At 41.1% G+C, this 20,038-nt stretch overlaps 3 protein-coding genes across 5 annotated transcripts in view; 1 reads left to right on the top strand and 2 right to left on the bottom strand.

Moving 5' to 3' along the window:
• Positions 1-5,547: 5,547 nt before the first annotated feature.
• Positions 5,548-8,420, bottom strand: LOC308385886 (serine/threonine-protein kinase pim-1-like; the record flags this gene model as incomplete). Its single annotated transcript, XM_080865080.1, has 8 exons — positions 5,548-5,639; positions 5,729-5,899; positions 5,986-6,166; positions 7,182-7,454; positions 7,504-7,551; positions 7,689-7,783; positions 7,905-8,057; positions 8,192-8,420. 8 exons carry the CDS (start codon positions 8,418-8,420, stop codon positions 5,548-5,550), a joined length of 1,242 nt encoding a protein of 413 aa, XP_080721206.1.
• A 4,099-nt stretch (positions 8,421-12,519) lies between these two features.
• On the bottom strand, positions 12,520-14,186 carry LOC308386012 (serine/threonine-protein kinase pim-3-like). Its single transcript, XM_080865287.1, has 2 exons — positions 13,947-14,186; positions 12,520-12,930 (listed from the first exon to the last, which is right to left on the bottom strand). Exons 1-2 carry the CDS (start codon positions 14,124-14,126, stop codon positions 12,664-12,666), a joined length of 447 nt encoding a protein of 148 aa, XP_080721413.1. The 5' UTR covers positions 14,127-14,186; the 3' UTR covers positions 12,520-12,663.
• The window catches only part of LOC308385970 (DIS3-like exonuclease 1), a 27,965-nt gene continuing 21,999 nt past the window's right edge, over positions 14,073-20,038 (top strand). Inside the window, exons 1-4 of one of the 3 annotated variants that reach the window (XM_080865217.1) lie at positions 14,073-14,212; positions 15,981-16,109; positions 17,650-17,771; positions 19,204-19,371. In XM_080865217.1, coding sequence (XP_080721343.1) covers positions 14,188-14,212; positions 15,981-16,109; positions 17,650-17,771; positions 19,204-19,371 — 444 coding nt within the window. In that variant the 5' untranslated portion in view covers positions 14,073-14,187. The remainder of the gene's footprint in view (positions 14,213-15,980; positions 16,110-17,649; positions 17,772-19,203; positions 19,372-20,038) is intronic. The other 2 variants (XM_080865218.1, XM_080865219.1) reach the window with 2 other exon arrangements.

The following is a 20,038-nucleotide window of genomic DNA, read 5'->3' as shown; positions in this document are numbered from 1 at the left end:
AAAAATTCACCTGCAAAAATTCACCTGAAAAAAATTCACCTGCAAAAATTCACCTGAAAAAAATTCACCTGCAAAAATTCAACTGCAAAAGTGATGAACTTTAATGACCCAAGCCAGAGCAATCAGCACCAGATCGAGTCGAGTGGCTCTCAGCCAATTAAATTACGCTGTTTGATCACATGACACCGTTAGCCAGCAGTGTGTCTCCTAAAAGAGAGCTGTTTAAAGGTGAGTGATTAAGTTTTTCTCCTAAATAGAGATCATTACAGAACGCCTAGTCCTACTTAAAATCCCATTTATTATTATTATTTTTTTTATCATCTACTCGAACTAAGGAAAACGTTTGACTAACTCAAAGACAATTTCCACGCCTCCCCTGCCTGACTGCAGAGGCAGTTTTGAATTTAGGAGCGCCAAGATGGCAGCGGCAAACCCTGGCGGCTCTCCGGTGAGTATATATATATATTTTTTTTATCTTCAAGTTTGTCTTTTGAAACCTTAATTTTATTTAAATCCGTTGCTCACGTATAAAGTACACAGACGGGGTCTTTGCTCAACTCGTCTGAGGCGTGTCTCACTAAGCGCTACATGCTAGCATCCTGCTAACCGAGCTACCCTTTACATGCTGTGCTTTAGAAAATAGGATACTCGTTAAAAAAAATACTCCGCAGATATCCGGTTGTTCAGTCTGACGTCACTAGCCGTGTCTGGGTCTAAACTCCGCTGCAGGTCCATATATCAAACGATCACTGTGGCATTACTGAGAGTTGAAAAACTGTCTAAAGTCTTTCATCTTTAATAAAATGATCAGCGTTCTGCTCTACCAGGTGTAACAATTGAGTTTAACATCCAGGCATCCATGAAAACGGAATTTATGACATTTAATGGAGTTAGAAGTTAGCAGGGAGTTAGCTCGCTAGCTTCTATCTAAATACAATATAGCATGTCCTGACTGCGGGGTTTTGGAAACAAATTAAAACATACAGCTCTGTTATCACTTCCAGCATAAATGAAGACAGAAAACTAAACAGCAGTGACGTTTGTAGGGTTACTGAAGTTGGGCTAGCTGGTATATAATGATGTGCTACGTGACCGCTAGCGACATAGCTATGTTAGCATAATATAAACAAGCTAACTTTTTTTTCCACTCGATAAAAGTTAACGTGAGTGTTCTCGGTGGTCAGAAACAAATGTAATCGCATGGCAGGATGCTGTAAAAGGACCAAACTTCAGCCAAGAGAACAACTGAGATAATCCATCCACAATACGAGGTTAGTCATTCATATACTGCTGCATGGGCTGGGCTGTAGCTACATCATAAGGTTTTAAAAACTGAGCTTAAATAAATGATTAGCGGTAATAAAAGCCGAGGGAGGTCAACAGGGATCACTGACTGTTTTAGGAGCTTTTTGAGATCAAATAGAAGAAAATACATAACATTAAACATGTTAACAACACAAAAGCCATATTAAACGCAGACTACTTTAGACCCGGAAGTAGGATTCGTCGCGTCATCACTGAACAACCGGATAGATAGATAGACGAACACTGCAAATATAATGTTGGAAACGAGAACGGCCTTTAGTGAAGGGGTAAAATACACCATGAATAAAGCCATAGAGTGAATGGCTGCCATGGTTGCAGAACAGCCTGATTTAATGACAAGAATGGGGAAGAGTGAGGTGAAGTGAACCACAGCCACAAAACACGGTCAGACAAGGCGGCAAAAGGGCAGTGATCTGTCCGTCAGTATGAAGTTGGTGTGTGCTTTGGTGAACAAAAACTCCAGACTGGTAGCAGGAAGATGGGAGACTCGTGTTTCACTGGAATAGTGGTGAATTAAAACATCCTTTGTTGGGGACATTTCGGTGTAAATGCATCCATACAGGCAAGACAGAGGCAGACCAGACAGTGAAGAAAACAAGGCAAACATTAGAAATATAAAAACGGAAATATAGGATGAGTCGGGGATGAGTTCCTGCCCCAAGTGGAGGAGTTCAAGTATCTCGGGGTCTTGTTCGCGAGTGATGGGAGAAGGGAGCCGGAGATCGACAGACGGATTGGGGCTGCAGCTGCAGTAATGCGGACGCTGCACCGGTCCGTCGTGGTGAAGAGGGAGCTGAGTGTAAAAGCGAAGCTCTCAATTTACCGGTCGATCTACGTCCCTACCCTCACCTATGGCCTTTACATGACTAACGTCCCCTCTTCTCCCTACCTCACATTAGCCCCCATCTTTCTTCCAGGTGGAAAAGACCCGTCACCTTCTGGGAGTGGCGGCTCCCGTGGGAACAGCTCCCACCACCAAGTCCCTGAGTGAGTCTCTGTCCCCCAGCGTGAGCTCCAGCACTCTGTCCACGTCCACCTCCGCCTCCTCGCAGATCTCCAGCACCACCTTTGAAAGCGTGAGAAGGAGCTGGCCACCAAGGTGAGAAAAACGTGGGCTTAGTGGGCGTTCTTGTTGCTGCCTTCTTCCTTCTCTGCTCGGTCTTGTTCCTGTTGTGTTGTAGTGCCTGCGCCTTCTGACACACACCTTCAATACTGAATACAAGCAGCTGGTGAACAGCATCAGTGACTGCAAGGTGAGAAATAATACAAAGAAATAAAAAAATAGCCTTTCTGTGTCACATCAGGGAGTTCCTATATTGACGTCTACCTCATCCTGCTGTTGTTTCACTTCAGCTTTCTCTCATCTCACCGATCGGACGTGATCCATCCGTGACGAGCTTCAGCAGTGCCACCCTCACCCCTTCCTCTACCTGCCCCTCTCTCTCGGACTCGCGCTGTGGCTCCATGGGCCAGAAGTAAACATATTTTTAGGAACATTGACCTCGATCTGCAAACGGTTATTGACAGGTTATCCATTTGATTCTAACTTGGTGTGATTTGTGTTAAAGGACCCCTGAGAACAGCTCACGTGCCTCCAGTCCCTCCTGCTCAGACTGTGAAAACTTCCCGATGGTTCCCACTCTGGAGACCTCCTACCTTGCGCGGGCTGCAAAGAACGAGTTCCTGAACTTGGTGCCTGATATTGAAGAAATGCGACCAGGGTGAGTAATGCCATATTAACCCAAATACTGTCACTATGACATGTGTCTCACAGACCAAATGTAAGTCGACACTCATGTTCTCTAGTTCAAGCAGAAATGATGTGGATCGATTCAAATTCCTGAGCCTGGATGATTTCAGCTGGAAACAAACCAACTCTGCTTCTTCCTCAGATAATTCAATTCAATTTTATTTATATAGCGCCAAATCACAACAAAAGTCGCCTCAAGGCGCTTCATAGATACAGAGAAAAACCCAACAATCATATGACCCCCTATGAGCAAGCACTTTGGCGACAGTGGGAAGGAAAAACTCCCTTTTAACAGGAAGAAACCTCCAGCAGAACCAGGCTCAGGGAGGGGCGGGACCATCTTCTGCGACCGGTTGGGGTGAGAGAAGGAAGATGGGATAAAGACATGCTGTGGAAGAGAGACAGAGGTTAATAACAGATATGATTCAATGCAGAGAGGTCTATTAATACATAGTGAGTGAGAAAGGTGACTGGAAAGGAAAAACTCAATGCATCATGGGAATCCCCGGCAGCCTACGTCTATTGCAGCATAACTAAGGGAGGATTCAGGGTCACCTGGTCCAGCCCTAACTATATGCTTTAGCAAAAAGGAAAGTTTTAAGCCTAATCTTAAAAGTAGAGATAGTGTCTGTCTCCTGAATCCAAACTGGAAGCTGGTTCCACAGAAGAGGGGCCTGAAAACTGAAGGCTCTCCCTCCCATTCTACTTTTAAATACTCTAGGAACAACAAGTAGGCCTGCAGAGCGAGAGCGAAGTGCTCTAATAGGGTGATATGGTACTACAAGGTCATTAAGATAAGATGGGGCCTGATTATTTAAGACCTTGTATGTGAGGAGCAGGATTTTGAATTCAATTCTGGATTTAACAGGAGAAATCTGCTCTCTCTTTCTAGTCCCTGTCAGGACTCTTGCTGCAGCATTTTGGATTAGCTGAAGGCTTTTCAGTGAGTTTTTTGGACATCCTGATAATAATGAATTACAGTCGTCCAGCCTGGAAGTAATAAATGGTAAATGCCCTGTATTTATATAGCGCTTTACTAGTCCCTAAGGACCCCAAAGCGCTTTACATATCCAGTCATCCACCCATTCACACACACATTCACACAATAAATGCATGAACTAGTTTTTCAGCGTCACTCTGAGACAGGATATTTCTAATTTTAGAGATGTTGCGCAAATGGAAGAACGCAGTCTTACATATTTGTTTAATATGTGCGTTGAAGGACATGTCCTGGTCAAAAATGACTCCAAGGTTCCTCACAGCGTTACTGGAGGCCAAGGTAATGCCATCCAGAGTAAGAATCTGGTTAGATACCATATTTCTAAACTTTTCAGGGACGAGTACAATAACCTCAGTTTGATCTGAATTAAGAAGCAGAAAGTTAGCGGCCATCCAGGTCTTTAAGTCTTTAAGACATTCCTGCAGTGTAACTCATTGGTGTGTGTTATCTGGCTTCATGGACAGATAGAGCTGGGTGTCATCTGCATAGCAGTGAAAATTTATGCTATGTCTTCTAATGATGCTGCCTAGGGGAAACATGTATAATGTAAACAGAATTGGTCCTAGCACTGAACCCTGTGGAACTCCATAATTAACCTCAGTGTGTGAAGAGGACTCTCCATTTACATGCACAAATTGGAGTCTATTAGATAGATATGTCACAAACCAAACTGTACACTGGTAAACTGTTACAATAAAAAAAGACCGTAATTTTCTTTACTCTTCTTTATTTATGTAACTTTTGTTTTCACTGGCAATTTAGTATTAGGTTAGGACAAAAAACAAATTAGGAAGGTTAAAGACAGAACATTACTAGATTGTGGTTTTAATTAAAATGTAGCCTTTGACAATGCTGAACACATGAGAAGCTACTTTAAGGCATATCACCCAATTTGTAATATTGCTAAACATTTCTTAAGGCAGACGAGTCATGCTGGCTGGGTCAGTGTCATTTTTGTTGTAATTGATGTCTGGTTTGTTCTGTTCCCTAGTGATGGGTAGGGATGGGTACCAGTATCCGGTGTTCTGACATAATCCTTGAAATAGTAATAACACAGTATCCTCAGCAAAGATGAATTAAACAAGTTTTATTTTAATGGAAGTTTACTTCAAGTCTTCAGATTTTTACTGTCTTTTATTTGATTACTTTAAAGTATATGATTACATTAGAGTAATTAAATAAAGACAGTTTTGATGGAGCTCCTGAGCCAGCCCAAGCTCTCTATGAAGACGAGGAAAAACTCCCCTGGGGGGGCCAGACTGACGGGAAGAAACCTCGGGAAAGCCCATTCAAAGAGAGATCCCCTTTCCTGGGATGGCTGGGGGGGGGTTACAGGAATTCCAAAACACTGAAATTTAAAGTGGGCCAATTTAAAAAAAAATTATTTCCTGAAAAAAAGAAAGGTAATTCATACATCACACATAAATGATAACGTCTGAATTGTGTGTGTTTGTGTGTGTGTGTGATAGGCTTATCTCAGCCAAGTGTGATGCTGTAGCTCCTCCAGCGTCGGCCGCGTCTCCGGGACTTTGGTTAAACACGCGTCCAAGAAATCCCGGCAGTCTGGAAAGAAAGGAAAGAGAAAAAACATGAAGATGATAGTTCCAGTGGTCCAAGCCATCAGTCAGTCTTGAAGTGTGACGTTTTCTTACTTTTGGACAGATGTCTTTTGAATTTCAGGCGCTTTTTGAGGAAGCTCGTGGTGTTAAAGTCCCCGGCATGAAGCGCTTCGTACAGAACCACTCCCATTTGCCATACCGTGGTGGGTCCACACCTGTAGCAACTGCGCCCGTACCACTCGGGAGGGGAGTAAATTTCTGTACCTAATAAACAGACACAATTGCAATTTCTTCTAAAACAAAAGGCGAAAATTGTGACATCTGTGAAGAGCAAGAGCAGAATATGTTACCATAGAAGACGCGGTACTGCGACTGCTCCTTAACAAAGCAGCTCAGTCCAAAGTCGATGATACGAACACGCGGTACATCTGAGCCGGTCTCAATTAGAATGTTCTCACTCTTGATGTCCCGGTGAAAGATGTGTTTATCCTCCAGGTGCTTCGCAGCATCAACCAGCTGCTTCAGAATGACCTGGAAATAGAGCAGGGCGATATGACCAAAAATATTTATCACGATATACATTTGAAAAGTTGTGATAACGATATAACTGACGATATAACTGACACTAGACAAAATACTTTACAACGCCACAACTTTATTAGTGCAAAAAACCCCATAAATGTATTTTCACTTAAACAAGCAGCTGTTTTTTTATGTGCATTAAAGTTATATAAAAATGTAACAGTGCAAATGCAAATTCCTCGCTGACAGTTTAACCAAAAGGCATTTCCAGTGGAAATTGGCCGACATATCCTCAGCATAACCATGTAAAATATCCACAAAGCTTAAAAAGAGGTTATACACACACAATACGGTAATATCACGTTGAGGTGCAGTACGTATCACTCCGCGAGGCGCCTGCCTACGATAGCCGTAATGCTCCGACAATCCATCGAGCGGTGCGGCTTTGTAGCTTAGCAAAGTCGCCGTGTACATAAAATCGTTTTGAGGTCAGTAAACACAACCAGAATTCATACATAAGGCACACGGGATTATAAGGGGCACTGTCGAGTTTCAGAAAAATCAAAGGATTGATTTTAAGTGTGCCGTATTTTCCAAACAACACGGTAATAACGGCGGCCCGCTAGCATGCGCTACCAAAAATCGTGCTTTGTTGTGTATCTGACGGACAAAAGCTAAACCAGTTCCACACCACTAAAGTTGCAGCATTTTTACAAACCAGTTCTGGTTCATCCGTTTCATTCAACGATCCACTTTTGCTCTTCTCTTTCTGCGTCACCGCCATCTGCGTATGTAAACATAGGCACTGCGCATGCGCGTTTTACCTATTCTAGCGCGATATTTCATTTTCCTATCGTTGCCCAAAATTACACCGGTATTACCGTGAATGGTATGATATAGCCCAGCCCTACCTGGAAACGATGAAAAAGACAATAATCAATCAATGGGTTAATGTTTCTCTAATACTCTGTGCTTTGATTGAATGATGTACAGTCTAAGACTCTTCTAAGGCAAGTCAACTTGCCTTGGCCTTGTCCTCTGGCAAAAATCCTCCATTTTCTTCTATGTATTTATCCAGGTCCACAGCGGGGACAGGTCTCTCCATCACCAGGATCAGCTCTCTGCCAAAGTCAAACCACTCCAACAGAGACACTGGGGCTGATGTTTCCACTGATCCATCTGCTTCAGCTGCAAGCTTCAGCATGATGGCAACTTCCACTGACACATTCTTCCCGTTATCATCCTGAAATATTTCAACAAAGTGGATGATGAGGCACAGACGTTCCACAGGTGAACGCTGCATGCAATCCACTAATGTAAAAACAATTCAAGTCTTGCACATTTACCTTCACTTTGCAGTACACTTTCCCCTTTGGGATGTGTTTGATGGCCACCTAAAAGACACAGGGCATTGATGAGCATTTCCTCAGTATGACATCATTAAAGGTGTAAAACAGCATACATCTCAGCTTACGATATTATCCCTTATCTGCATTACTGCCTGTCTTACTACCACCATCTGAACACTTACTGGTAAATGATCCTTTATGCGGTAGCCAGCAAACACTGCTCCACAGCCTCCTTCTCCAAGCCGGTGCTCCTCCACGTATCTTGCTTGGAAGTCACCTAAACAGACAAACACAAATTGGGTTTTACTACAGCTGTCACACAAATTACTCTCTGCTGTACCCTAAATGTTCATTTTGCTCTTCACCTGAATATAAAAGCTAAGCTGCTTGCTACTTACGTTTCTGTTCAGCCACTGACTTTTTGGCAACGGTTTTGGTTTTGTCCTGGTCCACGTTCTTTTTCTTAGGTGGGTCCCTGGTGTCTCCCGCAGCTTTCCTTTTGCCAGCCTTTTTGTTTTTACTGCAGCTCTCTGAAATCTCTATGCTGCAGTCTGCAGATGTGGAAAACACCAAAAGCACATCAGCTTATTAGATAATAGACACAAATATCTCCCAAACACTAATATCTTCAAACTAGCAACCAGATGTACACTTAATCTACCCCTCACTCAACTAATTAGCCTACCTTTACCAGTGTCCAACCAGGAAGATGCCTGCCCCTTGTCACCGCTCACATGCTCAAGAAGTTTACGCTTTTTTGCTGTATTGGTTGTCCCCGCTTCATCTTGTTGGACCTTTCGCTTGACTCCCCCGACCACATGAGCATCTGAGCTGGTGGAAGGACCAGCCTGCTCAGTGACCCTCCTTCTTTTTATGGGGGTCGTTTTTTCAGGACTGGCCTTTCTTTTAGCCATCCTGCTCTTACAATCTATAAACAACAACAACACATTAGTGAAAAAGAGCGCTCGACATCAGGACTAGAAGGATTTTGATGTCATTGAATTTTAAATTAGTATTGCTTACAATATAATAACAAGTTTATCCTTTTGATAAAAAACACACCAAAACGAGTCCATACTAGGTCTACTAAGTCTAGATACTGATGACACTTGTTGCTCTGTTTTCACTGCTCAGTCCAAGAATAAACTTGTCACATTATTTTACCAAAAGACAAAGTGCCCCAGTAACCTTTCTTTGATTAGACATGTTGCACTCAGGTTAGTTTCAATCAAAACCAGGATTTAAATCCTCTAAAAATGAATCATTTTATACACAGAGCCTCAACATTGTTAGAAATGTACATTCTGTTATTTAGGGGATTTTATTTTTTACTTACTTTGATCTCCTGGATCTTTCTTATCTGCCTCAGTCGTAACTTTTCTTGTTTCCTTTTTCATCTTAATTTTTAAAATAGAAAATGTCACCTTAATGAGTGAATAGTCCTTCAAATGTCTGGATGCTTGACTTTTCTAACTAAGCTGTATAAGTCAGTTCTGTAAGTGAGCTTTAAAAGTAAACTCCGGAGTCTATGGCAACACAACATTAGAACCTTGCCTTTTAGTGACATCACTAAAAGGCAAGTAGTTTAAAGAAAAACACTCTGGCATTTCATATAATTCAGTAATTTCACATTAAACTTTCTTTCATTATCCTTTCATTATTTGTTTAAAGACTTGATGTGTGGATGCTACTATGAAGACTTCTAGTTGAGCAAACACTAATAAACACTGACTAGTTTATCTGAGATAAAATATAACACTTTTTTATTAAGTCAGTGTTAACTCTGTTTTTTTCTGTTAGGATCATTCAATAGTATCAGAAGAGAAAAGAAAAGTATGTTTTGTTTTGTTTTTTTTCTTCAAGATCTGTTCACATGTACTTAGCAAGAGTGAGTACACAGCGTTAAAAAATGGTACTTAGTGTAGTGAGGAAGGCGAAAAGCAAAGAGAGCATATGAAGGTAATATTGAAGAAGGCGCAGTTTTGAAGTGGTGAAAGGCAAAGGCATGAGTGCAAGCGTAATAAAAGGTAATAGGAGAGATGTCGAGCAGGCGGAGGACTTGGCTGGAGCAGGAAAAGGCAAAAGGGGAAACGCGAGTGCACGTCTGAAACTTCTTCACTGTCAGTGAATCCTAATTCTTAAGACTAACTAAGAAGAATAAATCTATGTATGAATGTCGTTTTGAGCACATCTCCTCTTTCTACTGATCAATTCTTCCACCTAGTGGATAGATGATAGTATTGCAGCTTGTCTCGTCACCTGTTGTGTGTTTTGTGTGCTCCAGAACCTGCGTCCTGTTGGAGTACTGTACGTAAAACACACAAACACTGGAGTGAACACAGCTGCTGAACATCTCTATATTCATAACTTCTTCCTGTTATCTCATATCTGTCTCCCTTCATCTGTGTAGGAACGGTGTACAGATGTATGAGTATGTCACTCCTGCTCCTCCACCTAACACCTCCACTCCAAACTAAGTTTGCTCGGCTGCTTTGGTTCACTGATCTGCAAGTATCTGTCATTTGTTTGCAGATGTCTGCAGGAATTATTGTAATGATCCATTAATGGTGCCTGATTTCATTCAGTTTTACAGCTTGTCTCGTGTTTTTGAACTGCTTCCCTCACAGTTGTACACAGTGCTAACATGTGCTCTTACTCTGTGTTTTATTCCTGAAGAAAAAGAAAGTGCCCAGCCCAGCAGGATGAAGATGGGCCATACGTCAAGAAGCCGCCAAATGCCTTCATGCTCTATCTCAAAGAGCAGAGGCCAAAGGTCATTGCTGAACTCAACATCCCTGGAAATGCAGCCGTAAATGCAGTGGTGGGACAGAGAGTAAGTGTGTAACTCTACGTCTATTGCAGCATAACTAAGGGAGGATTCAGGGTCACCTGGTCCAGCCCTAACTATATGCTTTAGCAAAAAGGAAAGTTTTAAGCCTAATCTTAAAAGTAGAGATAGTGTCTGTCTCCTGAATCCAAACTGGAAGCTGGTTCCACAGAAGAGGGGCCTGAAAACTGAAGGCTCTCCCTCCCATTCTACTTTTAAATACTCTAGGAACAACAAGTAGGCCTGCAGAGCGAGAGCGAAGTGCTCTAATAGGGTGATATGGTACTACAAGGTCATTAAGATAAGATGGGGCCTGATTATTTAAGACCTTGTATGTGAGGAGCAGGATTTTGAATTCAATTCTGGATTTAACAGGAGAAATCTGCTCTCTCTTTCTAGTCCCTGTCAGGACTCTTGCTGCAGCATTTTGGATTAGCTGAAGGCTTTTCAGTGAGTTTTTTGGACATCCTGATAATAATGAATTACAGTCGTCCAGCCTGGAAGTAATAAATGGTAAATGCCCTGTATTTATATAGCGCTTTACTAGTCCCTAAGGACCCCAAAGCGCTTTACATATCCAGTCATCCACCCATTCACACACACATTCACACAATAAATGCATGAACTAGTTTTTCAGCGTCACTCTGAGACAGGATATTTCTAATTTTAGAGATGTTGCGCAAATGGAAGAACGCAGTCTTACATATTTGTTTAATATGTGCGTTGAAGGACATGTCCTGGTCAAAAATGACTCCAAGGTTCCTCACAGCGTTACTGGAGGCCAAGGTAATGCCATCCAGAGTAAGAATCTGGTTAGATACCATATTTCTAAACTTTTCAGGGACGAGTACAATAACCTCAGTTTGATCTGAATTAAGAAGCAGAAAGTTAGCGGCCATCCAGGTCTTTAAGTCTTTAAGACATTCCTGCAGTGTAACTCATTGGTGTGTGTTATCTGGCTTCATGGACAGATAGAGCTGGGTGTCATCTGCATAGCAGTGAAAATTTATGCTATGTCTTCTAATGATGCTGCCTAGGGGAAACATGTATAATGTAAACAGAATTGGTCCTAGCACTGAACCCTGTGGAACTCCATAATTAACCTCAGTGTGTGAAGAGGACTCTCCATTTACATGCACAAATTGGAGTCTATTAGATAGATATGTCACAAACCAAACTGTACACTGGTAAACTGTTACAATAAAAAAAGACCGTAATTTTCTTTACTCTTCTTTATTTATGTAACTTTTGTTTTCACTGGCAATTTAGTATTAGGTTAGGACAAAAAACAAATTAGGAAGGTTAAAGACAGAACATTACTAGATTGTGGTTTTAATTAAAATGTAGCCTTTGACAATGCTGAACACATGAGAAGCTACTTTAAGGCATATCACCCAATTTGTAATATTGCTAAACATTTCTTAAGGCAGACGAGTCATGCTGGCTGGGTCAGTGTCATTTTTGTTGTAATTGATGTCTGGTTTGTTCTGTTCCCTAGTGATGGGTAGGGATGGGTACCAGTATCCGGTGTTCTGACATAATCCTTGAAATAGTAATAACACAGTATCCTCAGCAAAGATGAATTAAACAAGTTTTATTTTAATGGAAGTTTACTTCAAGTCTTCAGATTTTTACTGTCTTTTATTTGATTACTTTAAAGTATATGATTACATTAGAGTAATTAAATAAAGACAGTTTTGATGGAGCTCCTGAGCCAGCCCAAGCTCTCTATGAAGACGAGGAAAAACTCCCCTGGGGGGGCCAGACTGACGGGAAGAAACCTCGGGAAAGCCCATTCAAAGAGAGATCCCCTTTCCTGGGATGGCTGGGGGGGGGTTACAGGAATTCCAAAACACTGAAATTTAAAGTGGGCCAATTTAAAAAAAAATTATTTCCTGAAAAAAAGAAAGGTAATTCATACATCACACATAAATGATAACGTCTGAATTGTGTGTGTTTGTGTGTGTGTGTGATAGGCTTATCTCAGCCAAGTGTGATGCTGTAGCTCCTCCAGCGTCGGCCGCGTCTCCGGGACTTTGGTTAAACACGCGTCCAAGAAATCCCGGCAGTCTGGAAAGAAAGGAAAGAGAAAAAACATGAAGATGATAGTTCCAGTGGTCCAAGCCATCAGTCAGTCTTGAAGTGTGACGTTTTCTTACTTTTGGACAGATGTCTTTTGAATTTCAGGCGCTTTTTGAGGAAGCTCGTGGTGTTAAAGTCCCCGGCATGAAGCGCTTCGTACAGAACCACTCCCATTTGCCATACCGTGGTGGGTCCACACCTGTAGCAACTGCGCCCGTACCACTCGGGAGGGGAGTAAATTTCTGTACCTAATAAACAGACACAATTGCAATTTCTTCTAAAACAAAAGGCGAAAATTGTGACATCTGTGAAGAGCAAGAGCAGAATATGTTACCATAGAAGACGCGGTACTGCGACTGCTCCTTAACAAAGCAGCTCAGTCCAAAGTCGATGATACGAACACGCGGTACATCTGAGCCGGTCTCAATTAGAATGTTCTCACTCTTGATGTCCCGGTGAAAGATGTGTTTATCCTCCAGGTGCTTCGCAGCATCAACCAGCTGCTTCAGAATGACCTGGAAATAGAGCAGGGCGATATGACCAAAAATATTTATCACGATATACATTTGAAAAGTTGTGATAACGATATAACTGACGATATAACTGACACTAGACAAAATACTTTACAACGCCACAACTTTATTAGTGCAAAAAACCCCATAAATGTATTTTCACTTAAACAAGCAGCTGTTTTTTTTATGTGCATTAAAGTTATATAAAAATGTAACAGTGCAAATGCAAATTCCTCGCTGACAGTTTAACCAAAAGGCATTTCCAGTGGAAATTGGCCGACATATCCTCAGCATAACCATGTAAAATATCCACAAAGCTTAAAAAGAGGTTATACACACACAATACGGTAATATCACGTTGAGGTGCAGTACGTATCACTCCGCGAGGCGCCTGCCTACGATAGCCGTAATGCTCCGACAATCCATCGAGCGGTGCGGCTTTGTAGCTTAGCAAAGTCGCCGTGTACATAAAATCATTTTGAGGTCAGTAAACACAACCAGAATTCATACATAAGGCACACGGGATTATAAGGGGCACTGTCGAGTTTCAGAAAAATCAAAGGATTGATTTTAAGTGTGCCGTATTTTCCAAACAACACGGTAATAACGGCGGCCCGCTAGCATGCGCTACCAAAAATCGTGCTTTGTTGTGTATCTGACGGACGAAAGCTAAACCAGTTCCACACCACTAAAGTTGCAGCATTTTTACAAACCAGTTCTGGTTCATCCGTTTCATTCAACGATCCACTTTTGCTCTTCTCTTTCTGCGTCACCGCCATCTGCGTATGTAAACATAGGCACTGCGCATGCGCGTTTTACCTATTCTAGCGCGATATTTCATTTTCCTATCGTTGCCCAAAATTACACCGGTATTACCGTGAATGGTATGATATAGCCCAGCCCTACCTGGAAACGATGAAAAAGACAATAATCAATCAATGGGTTAATGTTTCTCTAATACTCTGTGCTTTGATTGAATGATGTACAGTCTAAGACTCTTCTAAGGCAAGTCAACTTGCCTTGGCCTTGTCCTCTGGCAAAAATCCTCCATTTTCTTCTATGTATTTATCCAGGTCCACAGCGGGGACAGGTCTCTCCATCACCAGGATCAGCTCTCTGCCAAAGTCAAACCACTCCAACAGAGACACTGGGGCTGATGTTTCCACTGATCCATCTGCTTCAGCTGCAAGCTTCAGCATGATGGCAACTTCCACTGACACATTCTTCCCGTTATCATCCTGAAATATTTCAACAAAGTGGATGATGAGGCACAGACGTTCCACAGGTGAACGCTGCATGCAATCCACTAATGTAAAAACAATTCAAGTCTTGCACATTTACCTTCACTTTGCAGTACACTTTCCCCTTTGGGATGTGTTTGATGGCCACCTAAAAGACACAGGGCATTGATGAGCATTTCCTCAGTATGACATCATTAAAGGTGTAAAACAGCATACATCTCAGCTTACGATATTATCCCTTATCTGCATTACTGCCTGTCTTACTACCACCATCTGAACACTTACTGGTAAATGATCCTTTATGCGGTAGCCAGCAAACACTGCTCCACAGCCTCCTTCTCCAAGCCGGTGCTCCTCCACGTATCTTGCTTGGAAGTCACCTAAACAGACAAACACAAATTGGGTTTTACTACAGCTGTCACACAAATTACTCTGCTGTACCCTAAATGTTCATTTTGCTCTTCACCTGAATATAAGTACCTGGGTATGTGTCAGCCAGTCTTACAGGACTAACACAACCATTCACACTCGCATTTCTGCATTCACACCTATGGGCAATTTAGTGTTTCCAATTAACCTGTCACCACTAACTGCATGTCTTAAAATGCAGTTAGTGGTGATGTCATTAAAATGAATGCAACTTGTCTGCGTTGTTAACTATCCCCAAACACGGCACCTGCTTCCTGAAATGCTCAGAGTAGCTCATCTGCAACCAGTAACCAGCCGTGCTCAAAGTCTTTTAAACGACTTTCCTCCCCATTCTGATGCTCTGTTTGAAATGTTGAGTTGCATTCATAATCAAGCTGTTAGCTGTGTGCCCAGCTTAACCTAGCTACACATGTCTGTAGACATTGACCAGGGGTCAGCCTCATTATATCCGAGCTCTGCTGACAAAGCTGAAAGAGACGCAGCCTGTGACTTGAAATATGTGTCCAGCATAAACATGCAGGAGCGCTTTGGACAAACTTGATGAGCACTGTAAATAAGAAGTCCCACGTGAACTCGGGTTTCAGTCCAGTTTATTCCTGATTTGTGCTCACACAGCCATTTTAGAGTGTTGCATCATTAATGTGATGAGGCTTCACTTTGATAGCGTTAGGTGGACATCTGGTGAAACATACAGAGTTGTCATACTGAATCACTACTTACTGTTTTCCATTGAATTTAACGTACACAGCAAAGAGAAAAAAGCTTCATCGTGGACTCTCTTTGCAGTTTCACTTTGCAGAATCGCTGAATTTTCTATACATCATCTATATTAACTCAACTAGTGATCGGGGCATTTGTAGGCCTTTATTTCTTATTTCATCTGTTTGATCAGTACAAGTGTTCATTTTTAGTGTGAAACAGCTACTACATGTACTCTGAAATGTGCCACGTTAAAGTTAGTGCAGTATAGTGTTCACACATAGTCAACATGTTTCAGAAAAAAGCAATCTGCTGCTTTAGTTCACCAACTGGGCTTTTATTGTGAAACTCAAAGGATAACAAAGCCAGGTGTCATCCTCTTTCAATAATTTCAGATCAGGATCTTATGTTTAGGTCTAATGCATATTATCTGACAGACAAGTCTTTGTTTTATTTTGATTTTTACAAACAAGAGTGAATTTAAAAAATGAGCCAAAATGAACAAAGGAACATAAATTATGTTAGGAAAAGTCAACATACGTTGGTCTATTTTTTCTCCCTCGTGCTTCAGGGTTAACGTTCTCCTAACATCCCCACCATTCTCCCAAACTAATGAGAGGCTTTCTTGAGTGTAATTTATGATTTTATTGAATGTACTTGTTTTTGTAATGTGCGTTTGTGCAGATATTACAAGCGGCTGCAAACCCTTGTCAAAGACCCTCGACACGACTGCGTGCTGTTTGCCAATGAATTTCAGAAGTACTCTTACTGTCCACGAGAGAAGGGCGAGAGCCAGGAAAAATGGCAGACCAGGTCAGTGCTCATTATTTACCACACTCACTGAAGTGTACAGTCAAGTTGCTGCAGCACATGTAGCATAGAAATAGAGTCTATAGAGTCTTTTCCTTTCTCATTTTTTCCTCTTTGTCATGTTTTTTCTTCTACTTATACTTCTTTGACTTCATTTTGTTTTTCTGGGTCAAAGTGTGACGTTACATGTTTCACTAGGTGAAATTTGTAAATCTCATTAATTATAATGGAGATTATGCTAATAAAACATATTCAGTTCTTCAGTAAAGATGAAATACTTGCACCATGGGAAGTCCCCAATCTTGCCTATTGCAGCGTAACTAAGGGAGGATTCAGGGTCACTCAATCCAGCCCTAACTATAAATCAAAAAGGAAAGTTTTAATCCTAATCTTAATAGTGAGAGGGCGTCAGTCTCCCGTGTGCAAATAGGAAGCTGGTTCTACAAAAAAGGGCATGAAGGCTGATGCTCTGCCTCCCATTCTACTTTTGTAAACCCCACAAATAAGCCCGCAGCCTGAGAGTAAAGTGGGTGTGTAAAAGGGGTTTGATTATTCAAGACTTTTCTGTGTAAGAAGATTTTAAATTAAATTCTGGATTTAACAGGGAAGCCAGTATGGGAGAAATATGTTCTTTTGTTCTTGGACTGGATTAACTGAAGGTTTTTCAAATGATGCTTTTAGGACATCCTGATAATCATCCAATCACACAAAATGTCTTTGACTGCACCTGCTGACTACTTCTGCTCAGCAACTCTTGAAAGGAAATTGTGTTTCTAAAAATGTTAAGTCTCTGGGTTTAAAAAATATTTTGTGAAAGTGACATAAATGTATAGTTCACACGTGTGCAAAATTCATCTGGGAGATTTAAAAATGTAAACATTACATTTGAACTTTCTTTCAAATTGTGCAACAGGCCAGCGGTGCAGATGCATATGGCACTTAGAGCACACGTACTGGCTAAGATGTCAATCGAGCATTCATAGTGTTTTGTCCCAATAGGGGTTCAATGGGTAAAGGGGTCATTTTAACATTTTCAAAAATGTTTTTCCTCCACTTCAGGTAGAAAACAAGTGCAGGAACAAAGAAGTCAGGAGGACTTGTGAATGGCAGCTTAAAAGTGATTAATATTTATACCAGTTTAATAGAGAAAAGCACCAAAAGGATTTAATGAGTGTTTTTAATAATAGAGACTTGGTTGTAATGTTAATCACGATCTGACAAACTTTTATGTTGTGCCAACAAATGAAGCTAGAAGTGCAGTGTGTTCTCATGAAATGTGTTTATTATATAGATAAGGCACTCAATTATTTATTTTTTATATTCTTTCTGTGGAAGCACCATTTGAATTACAAGTAGTGTGAAATCATAACTTCCACCTACAAAACAGCAAAAACTTAGTGGGATATGTTAAAGATTATTGCTTTAGCGGGCAATTTGCTTTCATGCATCTTATGCTAAACTTGTGAGTTCATTTAGTGTGTGTGTGTGTGTGTGTGTGTGTGTGTGTGTGTGTGTGTGTGTGTGTGTGTGTGTGTGTACTCAGCTGCAGTGTGGTACTACAACCACCTGGCAGGAATGATGAATATAGTGATGATCACTGAGGATCCTGAGGCCGTAGCTCAGTTCAGCAGCCTGACGTCTGGAGTGTACGTCATCTCCGTCCAGGTATATGAAATACCTTTATAATACCATCTACTCTATATCGGCTTCTTATATGTAGCCACCTTACAGGGATTTATCATCATGCATTTAGAGAAACACGTGGTTTGAACACCTAAAACTGAAAGTCAGCTCTTTGTGTTAAAGTCGTTGTGTTGGAGCCTATATGATGGAACAGTTGGTTGGTCTGTATTATTTCACTAATCTTCAGTGGGACTATTGTAGCATGTAGCAGGCATGGGTTTTTGAAACACTTACATTTTTGGCAGCAGTATTAGAACAGTCTCACTTAGAAGTGAAATTGGTGGTTGTTGTCAAACTTTCGGTCATTACACATGATTTCTTGGTTAAGTGACAAAATGTAAATATATGTGGCATTTAGTCTGTTTACATACGGAGAGCTGCACTTTGTTTTTCAATTCATGTCAGCCTAGCAAGCATGCTGTGGTTGTATAAAACACAGTGACAATGAGTCAGAAAACTATTAAACTAGTATGTAAATGAGAATTTCGCTAAAGGTGAAGGTCACAGCCTTGTTTGTAATTGCACTGATTGATCCGAGCTCTGTCAGAAAAAAACAGTTACACTTTTTACCTATTTGTCGATACACTGGTATCGCCATTTAAAATGGTCAATAAATGACAGTTAAAGTAAAGAAGAGAGGTTAGAAACAGCCTTTAGCCATGTTATGGGTATTGATATTATATGTTTGGCTTCACAGGTACTCTGCATCTTCCCTCTTGGCAACGTGTTTGGAACGCCGCAAACACGAGTCGGTCAGAGAGTAAACTCATTGCTCAATAAGGACTGATATCAAGTCTGATGTTTATTTAAAGGAAAAAGAGCAGTACATGCTAGTAGCCGTGAAATTAATATTACATCGCTTTCTATTGTGATACATTTTTGATACATTGCTGCCAGATTTGTATATTTTTATCCAAACATACGTACCCGGGTATTTTTGAAAACGCAGATTTTTCTATGTGTTTGCGCCTTTCGTCCACACGTAAACGGCGTTTTCGGTCACTGAAAACAGAGATTTTCAACCAGAATTGGTAGAATTCATTTAAATTGGTTGGTTTCCTAAAACGGTCGTGGCGTTTAAGCACGGTCCAACAATTAACAACAGGGTTGAGGTTGTTGCTTTGGGAAGCCCATTCCAAAAACTCGCTTTATTTATTCTGAAACCAGTTCTTATATCTATTTAACTATTATTGTAATACTAATACTGAGGACGTCTAACTGTATCAAAAGGTTTAAGCATCTGGCTGTTGATTTGAGGTGAATTTGAAAGATTTTACTCTATTTCTCTTTCTCGAACCTGATAAGGTTAAGTGGAAGAGGATCCAAAACTTAGGCCCTTGAAGGGATGTTACTGGAACTAAGAAGGCCAACTGAAGTAATTTATTTCTTGACCTGTGTGTTTTTCCTTTGCCAGGATTATTTGCAAAGCTTCTGGTCAGATCTGCAGGCAGCCCATGAACTGTTTAGCTCCATTTCTCAGGCACAACAAGAGACAGAGGGCGACGATGGGGAGAAAGAGTTTCCCGAACATCTTCCCGCTGAAGTCCTGGAGGCTGGTATAAAGTCTGAACGTTACATTCAGGTAAAAATGTACCAACCTGTTGTTGGGTCTAACGCTCAAACCCCGCTGACTCAGCGCTTTCTTTTACTTGCTGCAAGGGGAGAAGGTCTTCATCTGATCTTAGCCCAACTCCAGCCTTCCCTCAAAGCCCTTTTATTAACTTCAGTGGTCACACAAACATCAACATTAATGATGCGACAGATAAGACACGCACATGTGAACGTGTGTCTCTGCAAGAGTGAACATGTGATGTGTGTGTATGTGAATGTGTCTCTGTGAGCATGTGATGTGATCAGTGATGTGTGTGTGTAGAAAACAGAGGTGAGCATTCATGCTAAAGATCTGATCATCTTGTGCAATGACAAACATATTGATCCACAATTCTCTAACTCCTGTTTTAAGTATACCGGATCTCTCTTTAAAACACGAGTTTAAAACAACTGCAGGAACAACGTTTAAATATTTTAGTAGCTTTAAGCCTGTTCATTTTTCAGAGAAACTGCAGGTACCTTTAATACATATACTAATCTATACTAACGAAATACACTGATGAGTGTAGGGAGTGTGCTGAGGAGGTAGGAGTATTTGAGGGGCTGACGAATAAAGAAAATGAGATGAAGAGCAGGACTGTTATTGAATGAAGAAGATATGAACTGTCTCTAAGTTTTCTTGCAGTTTAATTTTAAAG

The sequence above is a fragment of the Rhamphochromis sp. 'chilingali' genome (assembly GCF_963969265.1).
Source record: "Rhamphochromis sp. 'chilingali' genome assembly, chromosome: 18".
Lineage (NCBI taxonomy): Eukaryota > Metazoa > Chordata > Actinopteri > Cichliformes > Cichlidae > Rhamphochromis > Rhamphochromis sp. 'chilingali'.
This window is presented reverse-complemented; position numbering and strand designations above follow the sequence as displayed.